The 14,583-nt window shown below is 54.1% G+C and overlaps 1 protein-coding gene across 1 annotated transcript; it reads left to right on the forward strand.

The window, feature by feature from the left end:
* Positions 1–6,450, forward strand: LAG3 (lymphocyte activating 3). Its single transcript, XM_045463074.1, has 8 exons — positions 1–584; positions 884–1,031; positions 1,403–1,693; positions 2,443–2,702; positions 3,116–3,391; positions 5,278–5,520; positions 5,783–5,913; positions 6,248–6,450. Exons 1-8 carry the CDS (start codon positions 527–529, stop codon positions 6,386–6,388), a joined length of 1,548 nt encoding a protein of 515 aa, XP_045319030.1. The 5' UTR covers positions 1–526; the 3' UTR covers positions 6,389–6,450.
* Positions 6,451–14,583: the final 8,133 nt, after the last annotated feature.

Here is a 14,583-nt window from a genome sequence, read left to right on the forward strand (position 1 = left end):
AAGGGTTGGCGGGGACACCCAGGACTGAGGAAATAAACAAGGGGAGCGCCACCACAGAAGTGGAGGGTAATGCTGCTGGGAATCAACCCCCTCAGACTTTCCACTGCGAAGCGAAACTGTGAGCCCTGGGGTGTGTGTGGGGGGGCAACGGGGAGGGGAAGTGGGGAAGGTGGAGGGAAGGCAGAAGGACAGGGGCGAGGGCCCTAGGAGCAGCAGAACTGCCTCCCAGCTCAAGACAGCCACCTGGCCTCCACTCTGCTCTCTGCCACTGCCTTGCCCCATTCACTGGGACACCCCCACCCCCTCCCCTAACTCCTGCTGACCAATCTGGCCGGCTTGCCTCTGGATTCCAGTCTCTGGTACATTGGTTCTTGCCCCTACCTCCAGGCTTCTGTCCCTGTCCCTCTTCTAGATTCCCTTCTTCCACCCGGTATCTTTGCAGAACCCCTCTTTTGTCCATCTGTCCCTCCCTTCTTTCTGACCTCTTCCCTTTGGGGGGCTCAGCGTGGCCCAGGCCTAAGGGGAGATGTGGGAGGCTCAGTTCCTGGTTCTGCTGCTTCTGCAGCTGCAGCGGGTGGCTCCAGGTAAGATGGGGCTGACCCTCTGGGAGGGTTGCCCTCCAGACCCACGGGGATGGGGGGTGGTCAGCAGGGGTTTCTGGACCTCACGGATGCCAAGGTCCTTAGCTTCGGTGGATTCTTCTAAGGCCTTGCTCCGGGCAGTCTTTCTGCCCCAAAGCCTCTCCATGGTCTTCCCGTTGGGTGGGGAAGGGGCAGCCCAATGTCTACTTCAGCCCTGTTTCTCCTTCAGGTAGCTGAGGCTCCTCTATTCCTCAGTCTTCTGGCTCATGGCCCCTCACCTTGACCTCTCTTTTCCTCCCCAGTGGAGGCTCCAGGGTCTGAGACAGAGGTCTCTGTGGTGTGGGCCCAGGAGGGGGCTCCTGCCCAGCTCCCCTGCAGCCCCACAATCCCCCTCCAGGATGTCAGCCTTCTGAGAACAGCAGGGGTCACTTGGCACCATCTACCAGACAGGTATGCACCCAGAACTTGGGCAACAGAACCCCCAAATCCAACAGCAATGGCACCCAGACTCATAACCCAAGGCCCAAGCCAGCCTCCAGTCTCCTGCCCTGAGCTGTCGATCCCCCAGAACCCAGTGGCTCGGTCTCCCCCGCTGCCTTTCCTTGGAAGACTTCTCCCCTCACACCTGCATCCCTTCTATGCCCGCCTCTCCAAGCGTGGATGGCGCTGGCCCCATCCGAGGGGGGACGAGGATGGGGACGGTCAGCGGTCAAGAGATCTTTTGGGTGGGTTTCCTCATCCTCGAAGTGGGGCTGGGCTGCATCTCGCCCCGGGCTTCTTCCCCCTCGAATTTCTCAGTCCCGTCCCTCTCTCCCGTCCAGTGGCCCGCCGGCTCCCGCGCCCAGCCTGCGCCCCGCGGCGCCCTCCGCCCAGGGCCCGGGGCCGCGCCGCTACGTGGTGCTGATGCAGGCTCCCGGCGGCCTGCGCAGCGGGAGGCCGCCCCTGCAGCCCCGCGTGCAGCTGGAAGAGCGCGGCCTCCAGCGCGGGGACTTCTCGCTGTGGCTGCGCCCGGCCCGACGCGCCGACGCCGGCGAGTACCGCGCTGCGGTGCACCTCCGGGACCGCTCCCTCGCCTGCCGCCTCCGTCTGCGCGTGGGCCAGGCCTCCAGTAGGTGGGGGCGGGCCGTGGGGAGCGGGGCTGGAGCAGGGCGCCGCGTTCCCCGCCGCCCCGGAGGCAGGAAGGGCTGGGGCAGGGGCTGTGCTTCTAAGAATGCGCCCTGGGCAGGGCGGGAGAGGGCCCCCCCGCGCCCCCCCCCCCCCGCCTCCAGGAGGGTAGCGGAAGGGGGTGGGGGGGCAGAGTGGAAGGTGCCCCCAGAGAAGCATGTGTGTGGGGGAGGGGAGGACCCTAGGGAGAGATCGTATCACCCCTGGAACTCCCCTCCCCCACCCACCCTGGGAGTGCCAGGGTGGAGGAGGGGAGGCACCCCTGGGTTGCGGGGGGCCGGGGGGGGGGGGGGGTGGGGTGGGGTGGGGTGGGGAGAGTGTTGGGCTAGAGTGACTCATTTCAGACTTCTGTAGCTCAGGGGGTGGGCTTGGTGGATATCCTCGGGCAAGGCCTGGTGAAAGGGGAGGGTAGACCCAGCCGAGTAAACTGGAGGCACCGGAGGCAGGGGTGGGGGGAAGTAGGCAGAAGATTCCTGAGCATCCATTCTAAGCGCCTCCATGTGCCAGGCACTGGACTGGGGCGGGGCGGGGGAGGGGGTGTTGCGTGGTGGAGCGGGGCGGGGGGCGGGTGGTGGAGGAGAGCTGGAGTGGAAAAGACAAAGAAGTCTACAGCTTGGGGCCTGTTTCCAGCCTAGTTGGCCTGCTGCGTTTGGAAGGTGTTTCTTGTGGAGCTAATCACACCTTCTTTATCCTTGAGCAGTGACTGCCAGCCCCCAGGGTCTCTCCGGATCTCCGACTGGGTCATCTTGAACTGCTCCTTCAGCCGCCCTGACCTGCCAGCCTCTGTGCACTGGTTCCGAGGCAGAGTCCCTGTCCAGGAGTCCCCCCATCACCACTTAGCTGGAAGCCTCCTCTTCCTGCCCCAAGTGAGCCCCTTGGACTCTGGGCCGTGGGGCTGCCTCCTCACCTACAGAGATGGCTTCAATGTCTCCATTACATACAACCTCACTGTTCTGGGTAACTCCTCCAGTCTGACTTCATACTTGACCACAACCCCTTCCTGCCCCCCTGACACCTCCCCCTGACTTATGGGTCCCCAAACCAGGTCTCCGGCAGCTGGTGCCCACTGTGATTGCCTGGGCCTCACTGTCCAACTCCCTCATAGTATCTCATGTTGCAGCCTTTTCACCGCCTTCCCCTCTTCTGGCTTTTCCTTGTGGCCTCACTGGCCAGCCTTTGGTCTCCCCCCTGGCCCAGCCTACATGGGGGTTTCAGAGCATCCTCAGCTCATCCACATTATCTGCTCCCTTGCACCCTTCAGAGCCTGACCACCTCCTTTGTCTTCTGCCTCCCTTACCTACAGCTCCAGGGCTCCAGCCCCTCTGTGCCTCCTGCTCTCAGCTTCAACTTTGGCTTCTCTTTTTTCCCAGGTCTGGAGCCCTCAGTGCCTCTGACTGTGTATGCTGGAGCAGGTTCCAGGGTGGAGCTGCCCTGCCACCTGCCTCCCGGTTTGGGGACCCAGTCTTCTCTCACTGCCAAGTGGGCCCCTCCTGGTGGAGGCCCCGACCTCCTGGTGGCTGGAGACAATGGCAACTTTACCCTTCCACTGGAGGCTGTGAGCCAGGCCCAGGCTGGGACCTACACCTGCCACGTCCATCTGCAGGGGCAGCAGCTCAGTGTCACTGTCACCTTGGCAGTCATCACAGGTCAGCCCCAGGTGGGAAAGGAGTAGGTCCCATCCCAGGGGAGCTGGGACAGGGAGGGAAGGCTGGCTGGGCAGAGACTGGGCAAATCTGCTTCACGATGCCACGCCACTGGGCAGAAGTCGCAGAGGCTGCCCTTGTGGCCTCCTCTTTTCTCGCCCCCACATAAGGAACCACCGAAACAGAAAGTCTCCCCTGAGTCACTAGATGAACATTCCACCCTACTCTGAATGGGGGGCGGGGGGGGGGGGGGAAAGGTCTGAGAAGTTACAAGGACAGGTGGCAAAAGTTTGAATGGTTCAGAAGAGGTGGAATATAGCTCTGGAACCCTTGTCTACTTTGGGACCAGGGCTTGGGTTAAAGTTGCAGGAAGTGGCCTGGATTTGGGAGGAGTTAATCAATCAGTCCCTTGGTCAGCAAATATTTACTGAGCAAGGGCTTTTTTTTTTTTAAAGACAGTATAAAACAAACACAGGAAGAAAAAAAAAAAAACCCTCAAAACTCAGAAGTATGTGTTGATTGATTGGTAACTATGAGCCACAGCAGCTTGGTTGTGTCCTGCCGTACTCACCTGTGGCCGCTAAATAGTGGTACTGAATAGTAGGTCTTATTAAGGTACATTGGTTGAAGGAATAAATGAATATGTTAACAGTCATACATCTCCTGAGGGTCAGTGCTGAATTTCCACCTGTTCCAGGATACCTAGATATGGTACCCCCACCTCAGCCTCACTCTGAACCCCATCTTTTCCTCACACTGAGCCCTCTTGCTGACTTAGCCTTTCTGTCAGTAACTCCCCCCTACCCCACCCCCCGCCCCAATCCCACTTGCCCTGACACTTAGCCTCCCACTTCCTCCACATCCAGTCAGTTGACAAAGCCTCCCAATTCTTTCCATCCAAGGTTGTCTTCATCTTCTTCTTCTTTTGTTTTAAGTTTATTTATAGTTCTTTAGAGAGAGGGATGGGGAAGAGCAGAGAGAGAGAGACTCCCAAGCAGCCCCCCACAATGTCAGTGCAGAGCCCGACGTGGGGCTCGAACCCACGAACCATGAGATCATAACCTGAGCTGAAATCAAGAGTCAGACGCTTAACCGACTGAGCCACCCAGCTGCCCCTGTCTCAGGTCTTCTTGAGCGTCAGCTGTTTTGTGTTAGTGTTCCATGCTATGTCATGACAGCTCACTGGGAGAGACTGTTACCCCTGTTTTACAGAGAAAGAATTTCTCAAATCACACAGCTGGGAAGTACCAGCCTCGGGGTCTAAGGTCAGGTGTGTTTGTCACCAAGTCTTCAGGTGCCTGTACACCATGCTCAACTCAAGACCCTTCACCATTGGTGTCTTCTTACCCGTGCTATCTCTCACTGTACAGCTTTGAGATGCTGTCTGTAGATCAGCCATCTGTGGGTCAGTTCACTGTTCTCCGAACGTTCGGAAAGGGGGGTAGAGTTCATTCAGGGGGCACCTCAAGGCAGGGGACACTGACGTGAACCAAGTCATGGAAACAAGAAAAGTGCAAGGTGTATGGTGGTGGGGGGGGGGGTGGGCAACATACCTGACTCATATTGGGGTTCCTGAACATTTGGGTAGAAAGTAATGTAAAAGAATCCAAAATAGTATTTGCTATGTGATCCTTCTGGGCCAGTTTGAGTTTGAACTGTCCCCTGAAGGCAGTAGAGAGCCTGGAAAGCTTTGAGGCAGCAAGCGGAGTGATCTGCCCAGAGCTTTGTCTTGATAAGATTAATTTGGCCATGACCCTGATCTCCTCCCCTCAACCTCACCCAATCAGAGCCCAGGTGAGTGCAGGGCGATTGAGACTTGGGAGTTGACTCTGTGGTTTCAAGTGAGGGGGTCGGGCCCCCAAAGGTCTCTTCCCTCTGATTTTTTTCAGTGACTCCCAAGTCCTCTGGGTTACCTGGCAACCCGAGAAAACTGCTTTGTGAGGTGACTCCAGCATCCGGACAAGAGCGTTTTGTGTGGAGCCCCCTGGATAAGCCGTCTTGGGGAAGTTCCCCAGGACCCTGGCTGGAGTTGCAGCAGGCCAGACTCGTTTCTCAGCCCTGGCAGTGCCACGTGTACCAGGGGGAGAGGCTTCTCGGGACAGCGGTATCCTTCGCTGAGCCGTCTGGCCCAGGTCTGAGACCCCACAGCGCTACAGCGCCAGCTCCAGACCAACCATCTTAATCCCGCTTTCCAGACCCCTCCCCTGCCCCATCCCAGCTCTTTTCTTTCTAACCTCCAGCTTTTGTCCAGGCCTGAACTCACTTCTGCTATTAATTAGCTAACAATCCTGCATAAGTCCCTACACTCTGGGTCTCGCTGTCTCATTGGCATCTGTAACATATGAGGGTGTGGCAAGATATGACCCTATGCCTAATGCTGTACTTCTCTTGTAGGTGCCCAACACTCTGGGAGGGGCTCAGGTCCCCTGAAGACAGGCCAGCTCCCTCTGTTTCTCATCCTTGGTATCCTGTTTCTGCTCCTTTTGATGACTGGAGCCTTTGGCTTTCACTTTTGGAGAAGACAGGTGAGCCAGGGACCTCTCCCTGCCTCTCCCCACCCCCCGGCCCCCTGCCCTGGCAACTGGCTTCCCCTCCCTTTAGTTTTCTGAGTGCTGTCTGGCACCCTCTCCTCAGGGAAGATGACCAAGGTGGACTCCTGATCTTGCCTGCAGAGCCCCTTCTTCATAAGCCTCTCCAAGGACCCCTTGTGCCCGAACGACCCAAGAGAGGCTTGAAGGGACTGAGAAAAGGCCTGGGACCAGATGGGGAACACAGGGGACTGGGAAAGAATAGAGAGACTCAGTATTCTCCATATTCCCTTCATCTTTCTCCCCACCCACCCTCCATGTCTTCCCATAGTGGCGTCCAAGAAGATTCTCTGCCTTGGAGCATGAGATTCACCCACCTCAGACCCAGAGCAAGATAGGGGAGCTGGAGCCAGAACCGGAACTGGAACCGGAGCCCGAGCCGGAGACCGAGCCGGAGCCCGAGCAGCTCTGACCTGGAGCTGAGGCAGCCAGATCTCCACAACTCAGTCTAAATAAACTCCCTGTCAGCAGCAATCCTGAGTCTGGCTTCTTCTTGTCCAGTGAAGGTTCTAGTCTCTGCCCAGCCTCTGGGGGCTCCCTTCTCCCACCTCAGCCTTCCGACCTACTTTCCCCAGCCAATCTCTCTTATCTTCCTCTTTTCTGTTTCTGGTCTCTTCGTGATTCTTTCTGCCTTGGTCTTTCTCTTGCTCTCTCTCTCTCCTGGATAGCTTCTCTGACGCTCCAGAAGCCCTCACCCCTTACCTCGGCAGCTCTCTTCTGTGTCCTTCGCTATTACGCTGGCTGCCCTGGTTTCCTTCGTATTTTTGTTCCCCTGGCCCACCCCACCCCACTCTTGGCTCCATTTCACATTGTCCTTGGCCTTCTTGCTGCAGGGCACGGGCACGCACGCACACACACATGCACACACGGGGGAGCCCTGCCATGTCACGTCCTCCAGGGGATCAGGTCTTGCAACCTTTCTGGACAGCTGGCGGTGTGGATCCTGCTTGCCTCCACCCCACCCCCCATGTTCCTTGGCTCTGGGCAACCTGTCTGGTCCCAGGCATGAGAACACACTGCCACCCAGTGGTCACTATTTGTCATACCACAGGAGGTCACCGGGCAGGCTGGGGCGGGCTGGAGGAGATTAACGGCGCTGGGGTCCAGACAGGCACAGATCCCTGGTGTGCAGTCACCATCTTTGTGCTATTCACTTTCTGTGGTCCGCATGTGAGCGTGCACCAAGCGGTGGTCATATACCGTGTACGCTATCCAGGAGAGGCACTGAACGATGCATGCCTCAGGACAAATAGCCCCGGCCCTGGCAAGGTTATGATCCAAGTCTGACAAAGGGACGTGCTATGAACAAAGGCCCCACGTGGGGAGAAAAATGGCCAGCAAGACAGCTGGCTATGGTGCAGCTTTGGGAGTCCCGAGACCCAGCTTCTGATTCTATCTCTGCTGATGTGACCAGGGCTTGATCTTCTCAGCCTCAGTTTCCTCATATTCAGTGGAATAATGATAACGACCCATTAAAACGGGTTGCCGTGAGTACCAGATAGTAAAAGGGCTTTGAAGACTGAGGTCCCCCATTCACGATGTGCTTGTCTAATGACCCATTTGTGAAGGAGGCAGCCGGCCTCCGTGTTCCAGTCATGCCAGGAAGTGCACGTAAGACCCACAAGCCTGCCTGCCTTCCGTGTTGTCTCTCTCTTGGAGAGAACATTCACCTGGGCCACGCAGACGGTCATGCAGCAGAGGACACACACAGCCTTAGCCCCCAGCAGCTCCCACCCCAGGGACCTAGACCTCCACCTGCTACATGTGCTGGGCTCTGGATTTGGCTGCAGACAGCTCTGGCAGGGCACGGACAGGAGGGAAAAAACACTGAAAGGCAGTGGGAGTGAGTCTGCAGGAGCAGGAGGCACAGGAGGTCACGTGCACATGCTGTGGCAAACACACCAGGTACCCCCTGAGCCTGGGTGCCATGTGCACGGTGACACGAACCATGAGGCTGAAGACATATCCCTGTGGAGACACGATGGCCAGAGACTTGGGGACAGAGGGATACCTTTGGGATCCCTCTGTGCAGAGCCTTAGAAGTAGAGGGACACCCTCTGAAGCCTGAATAACAAAGCATTTAAGGCAACCTGAAGTTCTGAGCCTTAGTATGGCGGTGATCTTGTCACAGGTTGAGAAACAGTGGCACAGAAAGAGACTCTGGCCCATAATGACACTGTCAAGTGCAGTCCTGAAGTTCCTTTGAGAAGCCTTGAGGTCCCCCCTTGTTGTGGGGGATAGCTGCCGAGGAGACCCTCGGCTCTGCCCTAGGACCCTGCTCTCCACAGCTGTAATGGAAGCCCCCATGTTTTAATGGGGGTAGGGGTTTCCTGGAAAGTTCTGTGGGTGGCAATTTTCCTCTCTACTGGGTAACATCCTATGCCCTTTGGGCTTATGAGAGTAGTCATCAAGGATTCACCGTCGTCTATGTGGGGACTTCCCCATGCTCCTGAATGAAGGGGACAAGGAGGGGACAGAGGCAGAGTGAAAGGCCACCTTGTTCCTCTACCCACTAAGGAAGAGAAGAGCAAAGGGTACAAGGAAGAGGGGGTATGGGGCTTGTGCATACGGGGTTCCTTTTATTCATTCTCACCCCCTCCTCTGTGGAGTCTCTCCTAGGGGTGACACATCCCTACTCCCCCTTCAGCTCCTCCAACCTCCCCCCACTGCATCCAGCAGGATAACTACTGACTGTTCTGCTGACCTCTTTTTCTCTTTTTTTTTTTTTTAATGTTTATTTATTTTACACTTGATCTTAGCCAAAAGGCCGAGAAGCGATAATGTTTATTTATTTTGAGAGAAAGCGTAAGTAGGGGAAAAGTGTAGACAAGCAGAGGGAGAGAGAGAATCCCAAGCAGGCTCCAAGCTCAGCGTGGAGCCCGATACGGGGCTTGACCTCACCAACCACAAGATCATGACCTGAGCCAAAATCAAGAGTTGGAGGATTAACTGACTAAGCCACTCAGGCACCCCTCTCTTCTTCATCTTTTTTTTTTTAAATTAATTAATTAATTAATTTTGAGAGGGAGACCAACAAAGGGGGGGGGGAGCAGAGAGTGAGGGAAAGAGAGAGTCCCAAGCAGGCTCCACACTGTGAGCATGGAGCCCAATGTGGGGCTCGAACTCACGAACTATGAGACCATGACCTGAGCTGAAACCAAGAGCCCAACGGGCTCAACTGACTGAGCCACCCAGGCACCTCCTCCTTCCCTGCCTTTTGCTGTCCTCTTAACTCTCCCAGGGAGCTAGGTGAATTCATCTTGCATCTCCAAGTTTATTGATAAACCAGTGTTCCAGGTTGAGGTCCTGAGGGGAAGGGGCATGAAAGAGGCAGGGAACTCAGGAACCTTTGGTGGGGGCTGAGGTGAGGGCTCATCTAAAACCCTTGTTAAAGAGGACAGAAGCTCTATTTGTTACCTACTGCTACATAACAAATCATCCCAAACCTTAGTAATTTGAAACAATAAACATATGATCTCACATAGTCAGAAAGTTAAGAGCAGCTTAGCTGAGTAGTTTTCTCTTTTAATGTTTATTTTTGAGAGACAGAAAGCAGGTCGGGGAGGGGCAGACACAGAATCCAAAGCAGGCTCCAGGCTCTGAGCTGTCAGCGCAGAGCCTGACATGGGGCTTGAACTCACAGACCTCGAGATCATGACCTGAGCTGAAGTTGGACGCTTAACTGACTGAGCTACCCAGGCACCCCGGCTCCAGGATCTCTTGTGAGGCTGTTGTTAAGATGTGGGCCAGGGCTATGGTCAATCTGAAGCTTTGGCTGGGCTAGAGGATCTGCTTCCAAAAAGCCTCCCTCAGGTGGCTGGTGGCCAGAGGCTATAGTTCCTCCCTGCGTGGGCCTCTTCCATTTTTTTCTTTTTATGTTTATTCATTTTTGAGACAGAGAGACAGAGCATGAGCAGGGGAGGGGCAGAGAGAGAGGGAGGCACAGAATCTGAAGCGGGCTCCAAGCTGTCAGCCCAGAGCCTGATGCGGGGCTCAAACCCACGAACTGTGAGATCATGACCTGAGCCGAAGTCGGCCACCTAACCAACTGAGCCACCCAGGTGCCCTGGTGTGTGGGCCTCTTCATAAGGCTGCTCACCACATAGCAACTGGCTTTCCCAGAGGAAGAGAGTGGCCAAGATAAAAGCTGCCATGTCTTTAAAACCTAATCTGGAAAGTGATATACCATCACTTCTGCCCTATTCTATTGGTTGCACAGGCCAGCGCTGGTACAATATGGGAGGGGACAACATAAAGGTGTGAACTGGAGGTAGCAGGAATCATTGGGGGCCATCTTGCTTATGATAGCTTGGCTCTCATGGGGGAACAGTGTCTGAAAGAGAGGCCAAATGAGGAGAAGGAGCAACTCTGAGTTCCTCCACCCTTAGCCTCTGCAGTGGGCCCAACAGCCTCCTCCAGTGTCTACTGTCCAGAAGTTCTGGAGGCCAAATGAGGTCCAAGGCCTTGCCAAGTCAAGTGTGTTAGGCAAGAGGCCATGTTGTGCTCATTCATACCCGTGGTCACATTTGCCAGGTGTCCCCCACCCTGGGTCTGGTCTTCTCATCTCCCTGGGGCAGGGCAGGCCCAGAAATTTCCCTGCCCCACTTCCCCCGACAGGCAGAGGTGTTAGGATTCAGGCCTGAGGCCCTGCTATTGCCCCCCTAGCCCCCACCAAAGGAGGTGAGGAAAGAGCTTAGGTGTCCCTGCTCAGGCCCACCCCCAGGTGGAGTTAACCCTTTGAAGGGAAGGGGGGTGGGGTGGGGATAGGTTCCAGCTGCTCCACTCTGTGGCTGGCAGTTTCTTCAAGGGCTGCAGGTGCCAGCTGGCTGAGCCCAGGCCAGACTCTGAAATTTGCCTACTCAGACCTCCCATGGGGTGTGGGAGGCCCAGGAACCTCCCTCAGAGTTGCCAAAAGTGGTCATGGTGTTAGGGACAATATGGCTGGGCTGAGGGTGGGGCAGCCCTCCAAGACTCTGCTTCCCAAAGAACAGCCTCTGTCGCCCCTCCGGTACCTCCCCCATCTCCAAGCCCTGCCCCCAGCCCCCTTTGCGGAGGGTGTCAGTGAAGCTGCAGATGTTTCTGGTAAGGAGGCCACCACAAGACTGCACCTGTGGCTTCCAACTCTCTACTCCACAGGCTGCCCTACCCCTTCTCCAACAGCCTGGTCCCCGACACTCCATCAGCAGTCCACGATGCGCCCCATCTTTCTCCTGCCTTGGCCTCCTTCCCCTCCTCCAGTCTGGAGACAGAATACAGGCAGCAAAAATAGCTCTCTGCCAAGAAGCAGGATTCTTCTGGAAATCCCCATGGTCCATGGGTATAGGCCTATGATAGAGCAGACAACTTAACTTCAGTTTCTTCTTCTGTAAAACAAGAATAGTAATACCTACCAAAAAGTCTGGCCTGTGCTAATGTACATGAAAGTGCTTTGAAAATGGAAAATCACTCCGTACATATGAGGGATCGTGGTAGTGTGAAGTCTCAGAAGCCCCAAATGTGATTGTTCGCCTCATACCCCCCTGTCACCGTGGGAGAAGACTTCTCTTAGCCATCATCCTGGCCTTTGCTTTTTTTCCTTCTTCTTCTTCTTCTTTTAAATTTATTTGTTTATTTTTAAGTAATCTCTACCTCCCAACGTGGGGCTCAAACTCACGACCCTAAGATCAAGAGTTGCAGGTTCTTCCAACTGAGCCATCCAGGTGCTCCCATCTTGGCCTTTCTCAATGCATAGGAGAGGCAGTGGGATGAGGGGGACAATCCAGGCATGGGGCCCCAGTAGGTAAGTTGGAATCCCAGTTCCAGCAATTACAGTTAATAGCTCTGTGACTGTTAACAATTTTCTTAAACTCTTTGAGCCTAGTTTCCACATCTGTACAATCTGGAGAATAATAATTATGCCCTATCATGGCTGTGGGGCTTAAATAAAATATATCGCCATATCAAGCACATGGCGGTCCTAAGTGTTCAACATAAACTTCCTCTCTCTTTCTGTTATCGTTTCCCGTGGAAACCAGAGGGAGAGCCAGGTTCTTGGGGCCTGTTGACTCCTGAGGATCCATCATCACGGGCTGACAAGGTCACAGACCCAAGAGCTGGATGGCATCCCACAGTCCATTGGGTCCATGGCTTGCAAATTGGTGGCCCTAAGCTAGATCCAGTCCTTGGAATGCCTTGTTTGACTTACTCAGGGTTAGAACAACAACAGAAAATTTGTCACCAACATTAGAGTTAGGGGATATTATAGAAATGTTTGTTTTTTCCACCTTCCCTTGACATTTTGGTAGAGCTGGCTAGTCTGGGTTCACCTATTCTGGTGCAACCTCTCCTATCAGCTGGAGCTGTGTGGTCCATGGCTGCCCTCATTAGATGAGGCCAGTAGCCCCCTCCCTGCCCCCTGCCAACTTCCTTCGGTCCCCACCCCTCCCTACTGTTTACAGTCAACCTGCTTTCTCACTTGTATTACCTAGCAGGCTCCTGTAGGCGTTTGATTTTGTGATCCTTGCTTTCCAGTCATTCACTCAAAAATGAATCAACAGCCAGGGGCTGGGGGAGGAGGATGGGCAGTCAGTGTTAAAGGGTCCAGAGCTTCAGTTGGGGAAGATGAGAAAGTTCTGGTGACAGATGTATAATAATAACATGAGTGTACTTAATGCTACAGAGCTGTAGGCTTCAGTGTGGTTAACAGGGTAAGTTTTCCGGTGTTCCTCTTTTACCACAACACACTTAACATCCACAAATATCAATACGATTCAATATTTTTAACAAAGGATTCAATAAGTATGAAGGGTCTACCAGGCCCAAGGCATTCTGCTAGGTGCTAAGTCAGACAGACTCCCCACTCGAGCCTGCCAGACAGACTCTAAGCAGTAATTTCATAATGATTATGTTTGGACAAGTGTTTGCAAAGGTGAAGAAGCACGGGGGCCTGGGAGGTCTTACCTTATTAAGGGAAACGAGGGGTCACTTACCGAGGATGGCGAAGCAACAAGATCCAGACACACAAATCCTGCTGCAGGGTACAGCGGGGTGCCCCCTCACCTCCCTTACCCCTGAAGCACCTGCCTCCAGACCTCTTTGAGAAATCACCTTTAGCCTAAGTATTCAACAGCCAGGGGCTGTTGACTTTATGTTGACTGTTCCTCCACTTGTAGCAGAGCACACGCTCTCTGATACGCACTTCCCAGGGAAGCCTGTCTTGATCTCCCAGTTGAGATAAGTTGATAAGATCCCAGGACTCTGAGCTTCTCTTTGGTAGCACTTGTCCAATTGTGATGGTGTTATTAATGGTTTAGGGTCTATGACACAAGCCGGAGGGGTGACCATGTCAGCCTTATCACATCCCCAGCGCCCACGGAGTCCCTCGGGCCGGGAAGACACCTAACACTGGCTGAGTAGGGGCGCCTGGCTGGCTCAGTGGGTAGAGCATGTGACTCTTGATCTTGGGATCGTGGGTTCGAGCCCCACATTGGGTGGAGAGGTTACTTACAAACAAAATCTTGAGAAAAAAAAACCATGCAACTTGCTGAATATGTGAATGAGTGGGCAGAACTGGATTAGATCAAGGGTTAGAAGAATAAATGCCTATTAGGACCTCTGCCAGGTAATGTAAATGAGAAAAGCAGGCCTGCTGCAAACAAGCCTGTAGGAAGGGGATGAAGCCTGAGGAGGACACACACCCTCCCTGGAAAGACAGTCCTTAGAAGTTGCACCTAACACTTGCACTTACATCCATTGACCAAGATTGAGTCATTTAGCCAAATCCAGAGGCAAGGGAGGCCACGATTAAGCATCACTTAAATCTGGGCAGCCATGAGCTCAGCTAAGAAGGGAGGATTCTGTTACTAAGGAAGAGAGAGAAAACATTCGGGGGACAGCTAAAGTCTGTGCCGAGAAAGAGTGAAGAGCTAAAGAATGAACACAGGTTTCCAAGATTAGCAGTTCTCAAACCGTAGCCCATGGGGTCCCTGAGACCCTTGCAGGGAGATTTTGAGGTCAAGCTACTTTCATAAAAATAATAGGGCATTATTGGCTTTTGTCACTATGTTGACATTCCAAAGATGTTGCAAAAGCAATCTGGGCTAGAACGCTGCCTTAGCACAAAACAAGACAGCAGAGCCAAACCATGCTATAGTCATTGTGTTCTTCACCACCAGGCATTTGCAGCAAAAAAAAAAAAAAAAAAAAAAGAATAAAAATATTGCTGCCAGTTTCACTTAAGAATGCTTCTGATGAGCAACAAATATTAATTTTATTGACTCTCAAACCTTCAGTACACCGTGTTATAAAATGAGATGTAACAGCACAATGCCTTTCTGCTGCAAATGAATCACAATGTTGTCTCAAGTTAGAAGCGCCTGCATTAATTGTTGGAGTTGCAAGCTCAACTAGCCACTTTTTTGTTAATAGGGAAAGGGTATGGTCACCTGTGCGTATTTACATGCTCACTCAGGCTGCTGTGAGGAGGGTGGCCTAGAGGAAGACAGAATGGGGAGGCCAGAAGGCTGGTGAGGAGGCAGGAGCTGTTGTCTAGGCACAGGGTGGTAACCTGGGGATGGGATGGTGGTAGCTGGGCAGAGTGACTTGGAGAGACTTCTGAGATAGTGTGAA

The sequence above is a fragment of the Leopardus geoffroyi genome, chromosome B4 (assembly GCF_018350155.1).
Source record: "Leopardus geoffroyi isolate Oge1 chromosome B4, O.geoffroyi_Oge1_pat1.0, whole genome shotgun sequence".
In the NCBI taxonomy this organism is placed as follows: domain Eukaryota; kingdom Metazoa; phylum Chordata; class Mammalia; order Carnivora; family Felidae; genus Leopardus; species Leopardus geoffroyi.